The sequence below is a fragment of the Hyperolius riggenbachi genome, chromosome 12, assembly GCF_040937935.1.
Source record: "Hyperolius riggenbachi isolate aHypRig1 chromosome 12, aHypRig1.pri, whole genome shotgun sequence".
Taxonomy (NCBI): Eukaryota; Metazoa; Chordata; class Amphibia; order Anura; family Hyperoliidae; genus Hyperolius; species Hyperolius riggenbachi.
This window is the reverse complement of record NC_090657.1, coordinates 116,149,836-116,166,472: the sequence shown is the minus strand read 5'-3', so window position 1 is coordinate 116,166,472 and position 16,637 is coordinate 116,149,836. Positions and strand designations below refer to the sequence as shown.

At 42.5% G+C, this 16,637-nt stretch overlaps 1 protein-coding gene across 2 annotated transcripts in view; it reads left to right on the top strand.

Annotated features, from left to right (window-relative positions):
- GGA3 (golgi associated, gamma adaptin ear containing, ARF binding protein 3) overlaps positions 1 to 16,637 on the top strand; it is a 257,926-nt gene that overhangs the window by 221,173 nt on the left and 20,116 nt on the right. For both annotated transcript variants that reach the window (XM_068261937.1, XM_068261936.1), the window contains exons 12-16: positions 4,520 to 4,587; positions 5,035 to 5,303; positions 5,398 to 5,627; positions 7,993 to 8,162; positions 8,246 to 8,356. In XM_068261937.1, the coding sequence (XP_068118038.1) occupies positions 4,520 to 4,587; positions 5,035 to 5,303; positions 5,398 to 5,627; positions 7,993 to 8,162; positions 8,246 to 8,356 (848 nt within the window). The remainder of the gene's footprint in view (positions 1 to 4,519; positions 4,588 to 5,034; positions 5,304 to 5,397; positions 5,628 to 7,992; positions 8,163 to 8,245; positions 8,357 to 16,637) is intronic.

Below are 16,637 nucleotides of genomic sequence, written 5' to 3'. Positions count from 1 at the left end.
GTTATGTCGGAACGCTGTTTCAGTGCTGCCGGAGGCATCGTCACAGAACGGCGTATCCGCCTCTCCACAGAAAATGCAGACCGTCTGACTCAAATTAAAATGAATCAATCCTGGATTGGAAACGACTACGCAACACTCCTGGACCCCAACCAAGTAACATGAACAATGACCATCTGTGATGGGTTAGCGTTTCCGGTCCCTGTTTATTGAACCTCTCATCTTTATTACATTTATGACTGCATGGCGGCAAAAAGCATTGCTATATCCGCACGCTATTTTTCCTCATGCAAGGCCTGGGATGTTGTGTCTCAAAAAGCGTGGCCTTCTCCTCCTGCGGCTCCTCCTGTTCCCTCACGTGTGCTGCTGCTGCTGCTGGGTTAGCGTTTCCGGTCCCTGTTTATTGAACCTCTCATCTTTATTACATTTATGACTGCATGGCGGCAAAAAGCATTGCTATATCCGCACGCTATTTGTCCTCATGCAAGGCCTGGGATGTTGTGTCTCAAAAAGCGTGGCCTTCTCCTCCTGCGGCTCCTCCTGTTCCCTCACGTGTGCTGCTGCTGCTGCTGGGTTAGCGTTTCCGGTCCCTTTTCCTGGAACCTCTTCTCTGTATTACATTTATGACTGCATGGTGACAAAAAGCATGTTACCTGTGCAAAGAAACATGGCATTTTCCACATTTAAAAGACAGTTTTTCCTTTGAAACTTTACAATCAATTTTCTCAAAAACTATAAGCTCTTTTTCAAATATTTTTTCTCCTCTTGTACCCACTCCCAAGGTGCACATACCCTGCAAATTTGGGGTATGTAGCATGTAAGGAAGCTTTACAAAGCACGAAAGTTCGGGTCCCCATTGACTTCCATTATGTTCGGAGTTCGGCGCGAACACCCGAACATCGCGGCGATGTTCGGCGAACGTTCGCGAACCCGAACATCTAGGTGTTCGCCCAACACTAGTAACAGGTAACTAAATGAGCTGGAATATTGCTGGAATATAACTAGCTATACCAGGAGTCTGTGTTTACACTTAGACTGGCTGCCTGCTTGAGGTGATTCACTCCAAGCTGCATCCACTTTACAAGCTGCTGAGAGGGGCAGACCACTGTCTACAATTAGCTTTATTAGTATCTTTATCAGTAAAGAGAAGCAAAGATAATAAACACACATTGCTAGAATCTTTAACCCCTTACCACCATATCAACAAGATTCTTTCAGCAAGGTGATAATTAAACTATAAACTGAGGAGTTGATAGCATCTCCCCTGTGCAGAGACATGGTCTAGCCCTCTGGGAGCTCAGTATTAGATACATTTTGTATCCAACACTGACGCCAAAACTGACGGAGGATTTTACAGCTGAGAGGAACAGCTGTGTGAGGAATCAAATTGCTCCTAGTACTTGCCCTAATGTGTGCTACAACATACAGCAATTACAAATAAATGTATACATCGATAGTATTCCTTTAAATAATCGTACTCAATGCCAAGCCCGCTGCAGCTAAAGCTAACAAAATTTTGGGATGCATTAAAAGGGAAATAAAAACTCGAGATGCTAGCATAATATTGCCCCTGTTTAACTCTCTAGTAAGGCCACATCTGGAATATGGAATTCAGTTCTGGGCACCACATTACAAAAAAGATTTTGCAATTTTAGAGCAGGTGCAGAGACGAGCAACAAAATTGATACATGGGATGGAAGGTCTCGCTTACCAAAAAAGGTTAGATAAACTGGGTTTATTTAGTCTAGAGAAAAGACGCCTTAGAGGAGGTCTAATTAACATGTATAAATACATCAGAGGGCAATATAATAGCTTGGCGGATGAGCTTTTTGTCCCTAGGCCTTCTCAAAGGACTAGAGGACATGATCTGCGCATGGAGGAAAAACGTTTTAGCCATTTATTTAGGAAAGGGTTCTTTACAGTAAGAGTGATTAAGATGTGGAATGCATTGCCACAGGAAGTCGTTATGGCAAACTCTATACCTGCATTTAAAGGGGGCTTAGATGCTTTCCTTTCGTTGAAAGACATCCATGGCTACAATTACTAGGTAATGCCTAATGATGTTGATCCAGGGATTTTTATCTGATTGCCATCTGGAGTCGGGAAGGAATTTTTTCCTTTTGTTGCTAATTGGACCATGCCTTGTAAGGGTTTTTTTGCCTTCCTCTGGATCAACAGCAATATGTGAGGGAGCAGGCTGGTGTTGTACTTTATACTGGTTGAACTCGATGGACGTATGCCTTTTTTCAACCATAATAACTATGTAACTATGTAAAAATTCGATCATAAATTGCAAAGAATTGTTCATTTATGATTGCCTTCATAAACGGCAAATTTTCTATACAATGCGATCATAAAAATTGACTATAGTAAGTTATGTAATGACCCCTAAACTATGTTCTAAGGTGTGAATGGAAGTTTCAGTGAAAACAGTTTGCAGATGGGAGCATTAGTTTTCGATCTAGAGCGAACAGTAGCGTTTGCCATGTTAACCACTTGATGACTAAGGGTTTTTTCCCCTTGTGGACCAGAGCAATTTTCACCTGTCAGCGCTCCTCCCTTTCTTTCGCCAATAACTTAATTACTACTAATCACAGCGTAATGATCTATATCTTGTTTTTCTCGCCACCAATTAGGCTTTCTTTGGGAGGTACAGTATGTTAAGAATTATTTTATCCTAAATGCATTTTAAAATGAATATTAATAAAACAATTGAAAAAATACATTATTTCTCAGTTTTTGGCCATTATAGTGTTAAAATAAAATGTTCTACTGTGGATAAAAGCCACACATTTTATTTGCCCATTTGTCCCGGTTATTGCAACGTTTAAAACATTTCCCTAATACAATGTATGGCGCCAATATTTTATTTGGAAATAAAGGTGCATTTTTTCAGTTTTGCGTCCATCACTAATTACAAGCCCATAAATTAAAAATTAATAGTAATATACCGCCTTGACATACATTTAAAAAAAAAAGTTCAGTCCCTAAGGTAACTACATATATATATATATATATATATATATATATATATATATATATATATTTATTTTTTTTTATGTAAATCTTTTTCCCCCTCTATATAAAAAAATAAAAAAAAAATAAAAAAAAAAGTTTGGGTACTATGGGGGGTGGGAGGGAAATAGTTAATTATAGAAGTCAGTGTGGGGATTTTTATTAAATAAAAATGAATTTTGGTGTAATTTACTATTTGGCCACAAGATGTCCTCCGTCATCATTTCCGATTCACGTACGTAAGCACGTGAATCGGAAGTAATGCGTGGCAGTGTAACAACAGGAAGATACAATGAATGCCGGCTTCTCGTAGACGCCGGTATTCATTGAATCAGGGACTTAGATTTATGAATGGGAACTGCAGTCCCATTCATTAACCTCCCCGCGAAACGGCAGTGCCGTACGAGAGCGTGAGGCTACACGCCGCTGCAGACTTGTATTCACGGCCCTGCTGCATCCTGTGAACTTTGCAGGGCCGTGAATATATTGCTCGGCGTGCAACAAGTAGTTAAACCAATATACCATTCAAAAACTGGTTGTTTTTGCAGTTGAAAGAAAATTGAGTATAGTAAGTAATGTAATGACCCCTAAACTATGTTCTAAGGTGTGAATGGAAGTTTCAGTAAAAACGGCTTGCAGATGGAAGCATTAGTTTTCGATCTAGAGCGAACAGTAGCTTTTGCCATAGTAAACCAATATTATAGATAGGTGACAGCGCTCCTCTTCAAGAGATCTTTACATCTGCAAAAATCAAACATACTACACATAGTGCATTACTGCAGAATAGAATTGAAAAACACCCTGGGTGATCAGTGATGCAAATGTGATCCACACAGTGTATTGGCACGCCAGACTCTCCCGCAATAGTGGCTGCTCACCAAATTGAATCCACCTCATATCCAGGTGGGTCTAGCGTTTAATACCACAGTAAACCAGGCAACAGCGGTTCCTCTTTCCATGTAGTCAAAACGTTTTAATCCAGTACTCATGTAAAACAAGATCATAAAAGTCGCTCATAGCGTAACAGTAAAAAGACATCAGTAATCAGCCTGCGCCATGCAGCGCACTTACGTAGTTTCAATGATAAAAGCGCCTATCGGGCTAGTAGGCCTGCTTCCGCATCCAGTGACGTCAGATCTACCTGGCTTCGCCCACTGCGAATGCCATGTAACGCCAGCACAGAGGGGACCCAGAGGACACCAAGGGACCTCACGGGGGGGGGGGGGGGGGGGGACTAGTCCAGATTCCTTTTTTTTTTTTACCACTGCTCAGGGTCCCTTTAATTGATTGTCAGCTGCAGCCTCAGATTAAAATAATTCATCACACTGAAAAATATTGAATGGGGTAGCGCACCTCTGATTAAAGAGGTACTCGTTTAAAGTTTTCGTTCTGCATGGACTTGTTCTTGGAAAAAAAAGTTTGTTTTATATGTGGACCCTAAATTTGGAGTAGATTTTGTAATAGGCATGGTCTGGTTTCCTAATTTCTTTTACTACCCTGCCTTTAGGTCTGGATGATTCTCCAGCAATTGGAGCCACAAAATTGACTTCAGACCCCAAGCATGATATATTTCAGGTATTAATAAATGTGTTTACTTTTTAACAGTGTTTCAAGCGGACCTGAACTCAGAACTTCCTCTCTGCTCAAAACAAAAAGCAACAGCATAATAGCCTTTAAAGAAAAACATTTGTTATAGCTGATACAAAGCCTGCAATAAATCTGCAGTTTGTCTACTTCCTGCTTTCACGGAAGCAAACATATTGTTAACATCCTGTTTTTACAAATGATATCTGCCATGGCAGTCAGGTGACACAGCTAAAGGATCAAAATACAACTTGTGATTAGTAACAGATAGGGGGGATTAGACAGGCTAAACTCTCTAAACATGCACTGGGTGCATTTCTCTCTGTTTTCCTTCTGTCCTGTGCAAGAGTTCAGGTCCACTTTAACACCTAACCTGTTATTTGTATGCCTGATAACAAAAAGTATTTGTCTCAACATACATACACCTACTTCTTGCAGGTGGACAGTCAAGAAGCTGATTTCTTTTCAAGAGCTACACAGGATTCTCTGACCACTGCAGTCGTCCCCTTGCTAGCACAGCCAGAAAAAACTTTTACTGTTCCAACCATTACACCTCACTTCTCTACTGCTACTACTACTTATCCTCCTTTATTCAGTTCTGCCCCTGTAATGTCTACAGCAATTCAAACAGCTGTCCCATCTACTGGGCCCATTGTACTGCATGAACTGGAAGTGCTTGGGCAACAGCTTTTAGAGGAAGCAAAAGGGTAAATTTGCCAGGGAATATTATTTTTCCAGAAATAATGCTACTTGAGCACTATTGAATACTGTAGGATGAATAAATATGCAATATATTTTTAGGGTATCAACCAAGAACACAAGCTCCTCTGTTACTTTGGGTGCCATGGCCACCTTTTCAACTGTGAAACCGTCAAATCCTCCTCCAACTATATCTTCTTCATCTCCACATTGTACTCTGCCAGTGGCCCCCGGAAACTTCATTTTCTCATCACTTCAACAGGAAAGCCCTCAGAAAACGTCACATGTATCCCTAGCAAATGTGACCGTTCCTCTGGATACAATCAAAACAAGTAAGTTGGGCAGATCTTTAATCAATGGTGAACGTTAGTCAAAAGTCGTATAATAGGTTATACCTCACTGACTGGGATAAGCTTTGTAGAAAGTAGAGCTGCAGAAGCAGACAGGGACGCGGAGTCACCTCTTCCTGGTTCCAGGAGATGGAGCTCCACGTGTCGCTGTTCCTCTCTGTCTCCGACGCCACTCACTGCCTGCAGAGACCCCCTCCTGAACTGCGCCCAGGACAGACACCCACCTCACCTGCCCCTAAAAATGTAGCTGTGCACAGTGGCCTAGCAATAGGGGGTGCAGAGGTAGCGACTGCATCAGGGCCCTTGGGCTAGAGGGGCCCACCCAGCTCCTTATTGGTCCTGTGCTGATAATAATCACTTTTAAAAGATGCTTTGAATAGTAGTGATTATTTACACACCAATTCCCATCCCCTTGTGGCACCTCAACACTGTGGTTGTCCTTGGCAGGTTTTGGTGCACTGTATCAGTTATGTTTAGAGTGCTTGCGGGGCCCCAATGCGTAACTTGTACCAGGGCCCCACGGCTTCTTAGCGACGCCACTGGCTGTGCATGAGCACTTTTTCTTTTCTTTTTTTTTTTTTTCTTTTTTTTTTACAATGCATGTGTATTTGGAAACTTGCATGTGCCCAGTTCAAATGTGCTTGTTCACAGCCACAGGGCATGTCTTGCAGAGTGCATTTGTCTAAGGAGCTCACATCTTGCTTTAGCACATGTTTATGACCAGCAAATCAGAGCCTAAAGCCTGGTGCTCACTTTTAATTATGATTGGCTAATCACTAACCAATTTTAACACCTTCATGTAGTATGAGGGTTTACCTACACAATCTGCTGATCGTATTCAATATCTGACTGATCATACTACATGAAGGTGGTGGTTAGGGATGGCCATTGAGATGCAAATAGTTTAGAGTTGATGCAGGGTTATGCAATAGACCAATGATAGGCAAACATGGCTCTCCAGCTGTTAAAGAACTACAAGTCCCACAATGCATGGCAGGAGTCTGACGGCTACAGTCATGATTCATGAAGGCAAATGCATTGTGGGACTTGTAGTTCCTTAAAGTGGACCCAAATTAAAAATACAAGATTTCAGAAATAAAATCCATTTTCTAAATTATAATAATAAATAGCAGACTTTTTTCAGCTGCATGATGACAAATATAAAATATTTTACATTTATTGGAGAAACCCCTCCCTTCCTTTCAAATTGCCGGCATTTTTCCGGCAAACTGGTGGAGTAGATGGTGTCCAGCAATGGAGGAATTGCTAATGGCTGCCCCCAGTATAACCCTAGCTATGAAAAGAGAAGGGTGAAAAGCAGGCACTGAAATGCTCATAGGCTTGAAGGAGTGTTCATTTATCTTTGTACGTGTCAGAGTGCTGCAACTAAATATTTTTAATTAAAAAAATGTTTGGTTTGGGTCCGCTTTAACAGCTGGAGAGCCAAGTTTGCCTATCACTGCTATAGACCAATTGAATTTTACCTCAGTAGGATTTGATTAGTTCATGTTCAAGCTGCAAAAATTATTTGCATCTCATTGACCATCCTTAACCCCTACCCTGGGGGGTACTCACCTCGGGAGGGGGAAGCCTGCGGGTCCTAATGAGGCTTCCCCTGTCCTCCTCTGTCCCACGGGGGCCTCGCTGCAGCCCTCCGAACAGCGGCCTGACAGCCTGTTCAATATTTGCCTTTCCAGGCTCCAGCGGGGGCGCTGTTGCAGCGCTTTTGACGGAGATAGGCAGAAATAGCCTATCTCCGTCGGGTCCGCTCTACTGCGCAGGCGACTTGCGCCTGCGCAGTAGAGCGGCTCGACGGTGATCGGCTATTTCCGCCTATCTACGTGGGAAGGAGCAAAAAGGTAAATATTTACATCGCCGCCGTTACGGGAGGATTTTTGCCGCCACCGTGGGACCGAGGAGGACAGGGAAGCCTCAATAGGATCTGGAGGCTTCCCCATCCGAGGTGAGTACCCCCCAGGGAACGTTTTTTCGTTACAGATTTTCTTTTAAAAAAAAAAAAGAACAAAACTACTTGTTGAAGTGTTCTAAGTGCTACTAGCAGTTGAAAGCAATCGCTCTCTAGTTACTTTTGTGGCGGGCATTTCAGTGCAGGGTGCAGGTAAACTGATTAAGCAACATTATGAATGACTTCACCTAGAACGAACGATGCAGTTCTGTATTTCGATTGTAATGTTGATCGAAAACACAAAACTCCAGTAACATTTTTGGCCAGTTGAACATTTTCATCTACTTGAATGTCTAATTGTGCAAAATAATTGTATATATTGTATATGGCTGCCATAACTTGCATACTAACACAAATGTGCTCCAATTAATGCCATTTCAGGCTCTCTTCTACCTGTAACTGCTTATGACCAGAATGGCTTTCGTATCCTGTTGCACTTTGCCAAAGACTGTCCACCTGACCGTCCAGATGTTTTGGTGGTTGTGATCTCTATGTTGAACACTGCACCCCTGCCAATACACAATATTCTCTTCCAGGCAGCAGTGCCCAAGGTAAATATAATAAGATTTTGCATGCTTGATTTTTTTTTTCATCCCAAAATAAAAAAAAATAAAAAAAAAATTTGGCTTTCTAGACAATGAAGGTGAAGCTGCAGCCTCCATCTGGAACAGAGATGGCAGCATTTAATCCTATCCTGCCTCCTGCATCAGTCACACAAGTCATGCTGTTGGCAAACCCTTTGAAGGTAAGGAATGGATATGCTTTTTAAACATCAAATGAAAGTATAAACTTATTTAACATGTATAATGAGTTTCACAAATTATCAGCCAGCTCCATTGTTACATTAATGCTTTTAGACTGGATCCACACTTGTCAGTCTTTCAATGCATTTTCTCAACAAGAAAACCAATGTTAATCAATGGGTTAGTTCATACTTGCAATCATTTTTCACATGCAGAAAATCAACTAACAGCAATGCAGCACTGTCAGAAAACTCATGCAGAAAGATGCAAGCAGAAAAAACTGATAGACAAGGGTGGATCCAGACTTACAGATAAAATTGAAACAAAAAGAAAAATCACCATGTAACCCTTTGACCCATCAGATTCTTTCAACCCCTTGTCCCCATGCAGTCTCTTCACAACCTGAATAAAACTAGTGTGCCTAGTAGGCCTGAATAATAAATCGAATTTAAACCGAAATTTCAATCACCAGGATCACGATTTCGGAATCAACAAAGCGGCGATTTCTGCAATGATGTAATTCCCACATGGGGAGGTTTGAAGAAGCAGCTTCAAACTTCCTCCAAGTCCTGGGGCGTGCAGCACCAGCGGTGTTGGGCATACCTTCTGCATGAGTCCAACGATGTCCATCCTCTCTCGCCGTCAGCCGACTCTTGTGCAAGGCGTACTTCCTGGTTCATGTATGTCACATGACATACAGGAATTATGCTGTGTATGCAGGAGGCGAGGTGGATAGAGAGACCCAGAGGGGGCACAGAGAGAGACTGGGGGCACAAAGAGACATATAAGGTGCATATAGAGTGACAGGGGGACAGAGAGGCACAGAGGGCACAAAGCTTTATTTGAAGGAAATCATGAATCAAGTCGAAATTAGACAGAAATCGCTCAATTCAATTTTTTCTTAAAATCGTTCAGGCCTAGTGCCTAGTCCATTTGGTGGGGAGTTCTGCAAGAGCTAGCAGAAATCTTTCCCATTGCCCTTCATCTATGTCAAGGACAAGAGGCTCATCCCCACCCCTTTGTATTGCAGACCCTTGACAATAGTGAATATTTGGAAGCCCCATGTTAAAGGGGGCTTCGAGATTCCCTCACAAGTTGCCATTCTGGTGTATCTTTTGTCCTTGACCCGTTCTAAGGAAAAAAAAAATGTCCTGCATTGTCCCCATGGCATGGCTCATGCAAGCTGGTATTGTTTAGGCATTGGAGCCCACACTGATCAGGTCAGCTGTTCTGGCAGTACCAGCTGGCTTGGGGGACAAGGTATTGGGTGAGAGTAACCATGAAAACCCTTCTGAAAGTACTGCTTGGCTGTATGTTGTGCTGGTTCTCTGTCCTTAAAGCAAACCTTAACTACTTAAAGACCGCGTCAGGCCAATTGGCGTGAACGCGGCACCAGGACCACCTAACGCCAATTGGTGTGCAGTCCTGGGGATGTGTTTTGCAGGAGATTGCACGCACATCTCCCCTTGAATGATGGAGCTCCGTTCAGCCTATCACAGCAGATCGCTCCTGTGTGTCACACGGCTGTCCCCAGTACAGCGCTGCGCTGTACAGCCTTATTAGACTTTCGCCGTCTAACAGTATCCAAGCGGCCGCTGGGAGAGTGATAGCGGAGCGGAGCTCCGTCATTCCAGCGGAGGATCCCCTGCTATCTCCGCTCGCAGTCATTCACGCCAATCGCCGTGGAGTGGTCCTGGGGCTGCCGTGCTGCTCTTGCCATTCGGCGTGGAGCAGTCGCAAAGTAGTTAAGGAGCCCATTAACCATTTCAGCCCCTGCGGGGATTTTTCACCTTATGCATCAGAGCAATTTTCACCTCCCATTCATTCGCTAATAACTTTATCACTTGTTTTTTCCGCCACTAGGCTTTCTTTGGATGGTACATTTTGCTAAGAATTATTTTTTTATAAATGCATTTTAACAGGATTAATAACAAAAAAATTGAAAAAATTCATTATTTCTCAGTTTTCGGCCATTATAGCTTTAAAATAATCCGCGCTACTATAATTAAAACCTATGTATTTTATTTGCCCGTTTTGTCTCAGTTATGACACAATTTAAATTTTGTCCCTATCACAATGTATGGCGCCAATATTTTATTTGGAAATAAAGGTGCATTTTTTCCGTTTTGCATCCATCACTATTTACAAGCTTATAATTTAAAAAATGTTTGTAGTATACCCCCTTCAAATGTATATTTAAAAAGTTCAGACATTTAGGTAACTATTTATGTCTTTTCTTTTTTTCCATAAAAAAAATTTATTTGGGTAATATTTTGGTGTGGGTAATAAACAGTTAATTTTTAATGTTATTATATGTGTAAATTGTAAAAAAATATGTAGATGTAGTTTTACTATTTGGCCACCTTGAGTTTTTTTTTTTCTCCTTGTGCTTCTCGCTAACGGAAGCACAAGGATGACGCAGAAAGACTGAAGCCTCTTGTAAGAGACCCGGATCGGTGATTGGGAACCATGTTCCCATTCACTGATCCCAGGGCTACCGGAGGACGGCACGATCGCGCGCCGGAAACGCGGCACCGCAGCAGAGCAGCCGCCCGGACTTGAGCTTCACGTCCAGGCGGCAGAAATGGTTAACGGTGCAATTTTTGGTAAATGATAAGATTTTCTATAAGATCATTTACATAGGAAGAAAATATCTTATTTAATGAAACCTGAAGTAAGGGAAATAGAGGCTGCCATACTTATTTAATTTTTTTTTTTTCATTGACCAAAAGGTTTATTGAATATATAAAAGCAGTACAGAGTATACAAACATGAATTAGGTAAAAATACATAACCAGATTTGTAGTAGAGAACCATAAAAGGTAGAGTGTAACAGACATCATACAGTTTACCATAAACATACAGTAGCTGATGTGTGCCATACCCACGAGTACTGATTGTGAGTTTCAAGGCATGAGTAAGTCGAAGGAGGAGCATTGCAAAAGTAGAGAGGACAGATTATACATCAGTTAGAAGGAGGAGAGGCTCAGTGAAGAGGGTAAAGAGGGGAAGGGGGGGGGGTATTGGATAAGGGGAGGTGGGGATCATGAATTGGAGGAAAGGAGAGGAGAAACAGGCCAGTTAACAGCCTATACATCACTATAGAGAAGCTCAGATAACTTTATCTAGCCACCTGTCCCATATTTTATTGAATTTAGACGGGCATCCCCTATGCTGGTATACCAGTCTTTTGAGAGGAAGCGAATTTTTAACTTTAGTTTTCCACTCCAAAAAAGTGGGACAGATAGGGGACAGCCATCTAAAGGCAATGCATAATTTGAGCGTAAACAGGGTTTCAATTAGAAAATATTTGTCAAATTTGTTCATATCTTCGTCATATATATTGAGGATACAACATTTAACGTCTAGGGTGGCTGGAGACCCCATGGTATTGTGAAGGAAATTGACCACTTGTTTCCATAAGTCGGCTATTGGGGGGCAGAGCCATAGCAAATGTAAAAAGGTGGGGTTAGGCAATGTACATTTAGGGCAGGTATTGGAGGTATTGACGGAGTATTTGGAAATATGTCTAGGGGTAAGATAGCTTTGGTGGATTATGTATAGTTGGGTCAGGCGGTCTTTGATGCAGGGGGATACCAGGCGGGTGGCAAGCAAGCAGTCCTCCCATTCCTCGTCCTCAATCTGCATATCATATTGTAGCCATTTATCTCTGGATTTCTCCACCACCGCAGCAGCAGTGTGTTCATTTAGTACATTGTATAAAGTGCCAATATGGTGAGGTAGTAGGCCTTCTTTAAGGAATTCCATAAGAGTTGAATTCTCAAGTAGACGGAGACCATTGGGGAATTGTGAGTGTAATGCATGTTGCAATTGTAGGCACATAAATTGAAACTGGGGGGGTAGCGAGTAGCGAGCTTGCAGGTCAGCATATGCGTGTAGCATTGAGTTTGTAATTATCTGACCCATGTAGTGTATACCAACATCAGCCCAGCAAGAAGTGTGGCTAAGGCCCCATTCACACTTGCGTTTTGGCAAGTAAACGGACCAGATCCTGATCGGATCCTGACCTGATCCTGATCAGAACCGTACGTTTGCATCAGGCATGCATCAGGCTGCCATCCGGATCCGTGGGCAAAAAATAGCGAAATTTAAGAAAAAAATGTTGGGGTCAGCAGAAGGTGCACCTGGTGCACCTGTAGAATCAGGTTCCTCCGCTGTAGGCCTCACCTCCATCTCCGACATTCTGCCAAACCGCTCCAGCACGTCTGTCACTGCTGCTCCACTCCAGACATGCTTGGCCCATGTGTCCCCATCTGAAATGGCCGCTTGGATACGCATAGGAAGTGGGGTAGAACGTCAGGTTTCTGTTGGCAGTGTGTTCTGTGCCTTCCGTTTCCCATTGGTTTCTGTGTTCCGGATGGTGCTGTCAGGCTCAGGTCCGGCTCCGGTCCGGGTGCGTGGGCCGGAGATCCGGACCCAAAAAATAGCGCATGTTGGAAAAGAGTCCGGATCCGATAGGGCTCCGGTACGTACGGAACGGAAGAGGTGAACGTCCGCATAGACTTTACATTGCTATGCGGAACGTACGTTCCGTTTGTACAGTATGCGGTCCGGATCAGATCCGGAAAATCCGGATAGCAAACGCTAATGTGAACCGGGCCTAAGCTTGAGTAGCTCAGAGAGATTGGGATTTTGCCATAATGGTGTATAGTATTCCCACTTGGAGATAGATATTAGTCTATTGGCCGTTGGCCATATTTTAGAGGCCTGCAATAGGATAGTGTTAGATTGGGAGTGAGTAGTAAGAGTATTTTTCACAGATAAGTTTTTTTATTGTTTGCATAAACAACACAATACATGTACATGAAGGTCATATACAGTACATATCATAACCACAACAACAGCAGCATTTATTAGAGTGCGGTAAAGCCGCCAGAATGTCCCCATACCACCCCTTCTCCCCCCCCCCCCCGCCCCATCCTTCCCTCTCTCGTGGTCTCAATCCGCACCCCACCGATCATTCAAGAGAGACTAACTTGTATCGACAGCTCAAGTACTCAAGTTAAGTTATAGTCTATTCCTTGCTTTTTAATATATTCCAACCAAGGTATCCAAATGTTGTCAAATTTAAGAGGACAATTCCGTCGAATGTAAGTAAGTTTATATAGAGACAATGATGCATTAACTGTGACAATCCAGTCTGCGCCTGTCGGGGGACGTGCCTGAATCCAGTGTAAAATTATTGTTTTCCTAGCGAAGTAGCACAGCATATCCCAAAGAAGAACCAATCTTCTGGATGGTGTAATATCCCCAGAGATTCCCAGTAAATGTGTCTTAGAGTCAAGATCTACTTGACGTTCGAATATTTTCTGAAGTATTACATTAATTTGTTCCCAAAATGTATGAATTTCGGGGCACTCCCAAACCATATGTATAAAATCAGCATTATAATATTTACACCGAGGACATTCCGCAGTTCTGCCAGAGTACATCTTAGCCAGTCTAACAGGTGTGTAATATGTTCTATGAATAAATTTAAGTTGTATGAGTCTATCCTTTATGGAAATTAAGTATTCTTCTGAAGCTTCGAGCAGGTCCCTCCACTCCAGCTCCTCTAAACCAGGCACATCAATTTTCCAGGTTTGATAGAGTCGATCCAGCTTATAGCCGGAACTCTCCTGCAGGTTCGCATAAATGGTTGAGAGGGGGGATTCAAGATGTTTCTGGAGGAGAAGAGATTCGAGAGGGTCTGATTTCAGTGTGATCCTTCTCGGGAACTGGAATTGAGCGGCGTGACGTATTTGGAGAAATCTAAAAAACATTTTATTAGACAGGGAGAATTCTGTTTTAAGTGCATCAAACGTAGCCAGCTGTCCATCTGTTATTATATGCCGTAGCCATTTGATACCAGACTCCGCCCAAATGATTGGATCCGGGATAGTCTGAAAGTGAGGCAAATACGGATTGCACCACAAGGGGGTAAAGGGAGAATATACATCAGGTTGTTTGTATTGTTGTCTTACCTTTTCCCAAACTTTGAGAGTAAAGATCATGGGAGTCGGAAGATCAGTGTATGCTTTAGCACCTCTGAAAGGGAGTAGGGTAAGCCCCTCATAAGATCCCACAACCGCTGCTTCTGTGGTGGAGGCTGTGTTTCTAACGTCTTGAGCAAACCACCATCTTAATGTAACAAGGGCTGAAGCCCAGGCATATAGTTTAAAATTTGGTAGAGCAATTCCACCTAGCGAAGTGGGAATTTGAAGCGTTTTAAGTGAAAGCCTTGGTTGTTTCCCCGCCCACAAAAAGGAGACCAGTATTTTGTCAATTGCTTTAAATACGGTACCCGGAACCCAATCAGGGGTATGCCTAAATACATAGTTAAGCCTTAAGAGATATAGCATTTTAACAAGGTTAGCTCTACCCACCACCGTCAATGGAAGCATACTCCATGTCCGACAGTGGTTTAGTAAGAGTATTTTTAAGAAGAGCAAATGGGAGGTTCATGGTGCACTCGGTGGAGGAGAATCCCAACAGATCTGGGGGTTGCAGACAGTTTGTTACAAACCAGTGCGCTAGTTGTTCTAATTGGGAGGCGATATAATATAGAAGAGGGGACATAGTTACATAGTTACATAGTAGTTACATAGTTACTTTGGTTGAAAAAAGACATACGTCCATCGAGTTCAACCAGTACAAAGTACAACACCAGCCTGCTCCCTCACATATCCCTGTTGATCCAGAGGAAGGCGAAAAAACCCTTACAAGGTAAAAATTCCTTCCCGACTCCAGATGGCAATCAGATAAAATCCCTGGATCAACATCATTGGCATTACCTAGTAATTGTAGCCATGGATGTCATTCAACGCAAGGAAAGCATCTAAGCCCCCTTTAAATGCAGGTATAGAGTTTGCCATAACGACTTCCTGTGGCAATGCATTCCACATCTTAATCACTCTTACTGTAAAGAACCCTTTCCTAAATAAATGGCTAAAACGTTTTTCCTCCATGCGCAGATCATGTCCTCTAGTCCTTTGAGAAGGCCTAGGGACAAAAAGCTCATCCGCCAAGCTATTATATTGCCCTCTGATGTATTTATACATGTTAATTAGATCTCCTCTAAGGCGTCTTTTCTCTAGACTAAATAAACCCAGTTTATCTAACCTTTCTTGGTAAGTGAGACCTTCCATCCCACGTATCAATTTTGTTGCTCGTCTCTGCACCTGCTCTAGAACTGCAATATCTTTTTTGTAATGTGGTGCCCAGAACTGAATTCCATATTCCAGATGTGGCCTTACTAGAGAGTTAAACAGGGGCAATATTATGCTAGCATCTCGAGTTTTTATTTCCCTTTTAATGCATCCCAAAATTTTGTTCGCTTTAGCTGCAGCGGCTTGGCATTGAGTACGATTATTTAACTTGTTGTCGATGAGTACTCCTAAGTCCTTCTCCAAGTTTGATGTCCCCAACTGTATCCCATTTATTTTGTATGGTGTTAGACCATTGGTACGACCAAAATGCATGACTTTACATTTGTCAACATTGAATTTCATCTGCCATGTATGTGCCCATATAGCCATCCTATCCAGATCCTGTTGCAATATAACACTATCTTCCTTAGAGTTGATGATTCTGCACAATTTTGTATCATCTGCAAAAATAGCAACATTGCTCACTACTGTATCCACTAGGTCATTAATAAATAAATTGAAGAGCACTGGACGGCAGGGCCACTCCGCCTAAAGATGTGGGACATTGTAGTATTGCATGTCTGAGTTTGGCCCTAGACTTATTCCATATTATAGATAGTATGAGAGATCTCAGTTTATTAAAGAACAGTACTGGGATATGTACAGGTGAATTATGGAGAATGTAAAGAATTTTGGGCATAAGGACCATTTTTATTAAATTTATACGACCCATAACTGAGAGTGGCAGTTTTGTCCAGGAGATCAGTTTATTTTGGGTGAGGGAAAGTAGGTGGGCTACATTATCTTCATAGTAACAGGTTGGAGAGGCCCGGACCTTCACCCCCAAGTATTTAAAGGAGGTAACCGCTAGGAGAGGGCATGGTAGTGAGGAAGCCGAGATCTCAACCATCCAGCGGAAGGATAGCGGATTTACTCCAATTTATTGACAGGCCTGAGTATTCACCCATTTCTGTAATTAAATCGAAGGCAGTAGTGAGGGATGTGTGGGGATCTGCAAGATAAAGGATAGTCTCATCTGCGTATTGGCTGATTTTTTCCTCAATGGTGCTGATTTTTAAACCGATAATTTGTGAGTCTGCGCAAATTTTACAGGCGAGTGGCTCAGCTGAAAGTG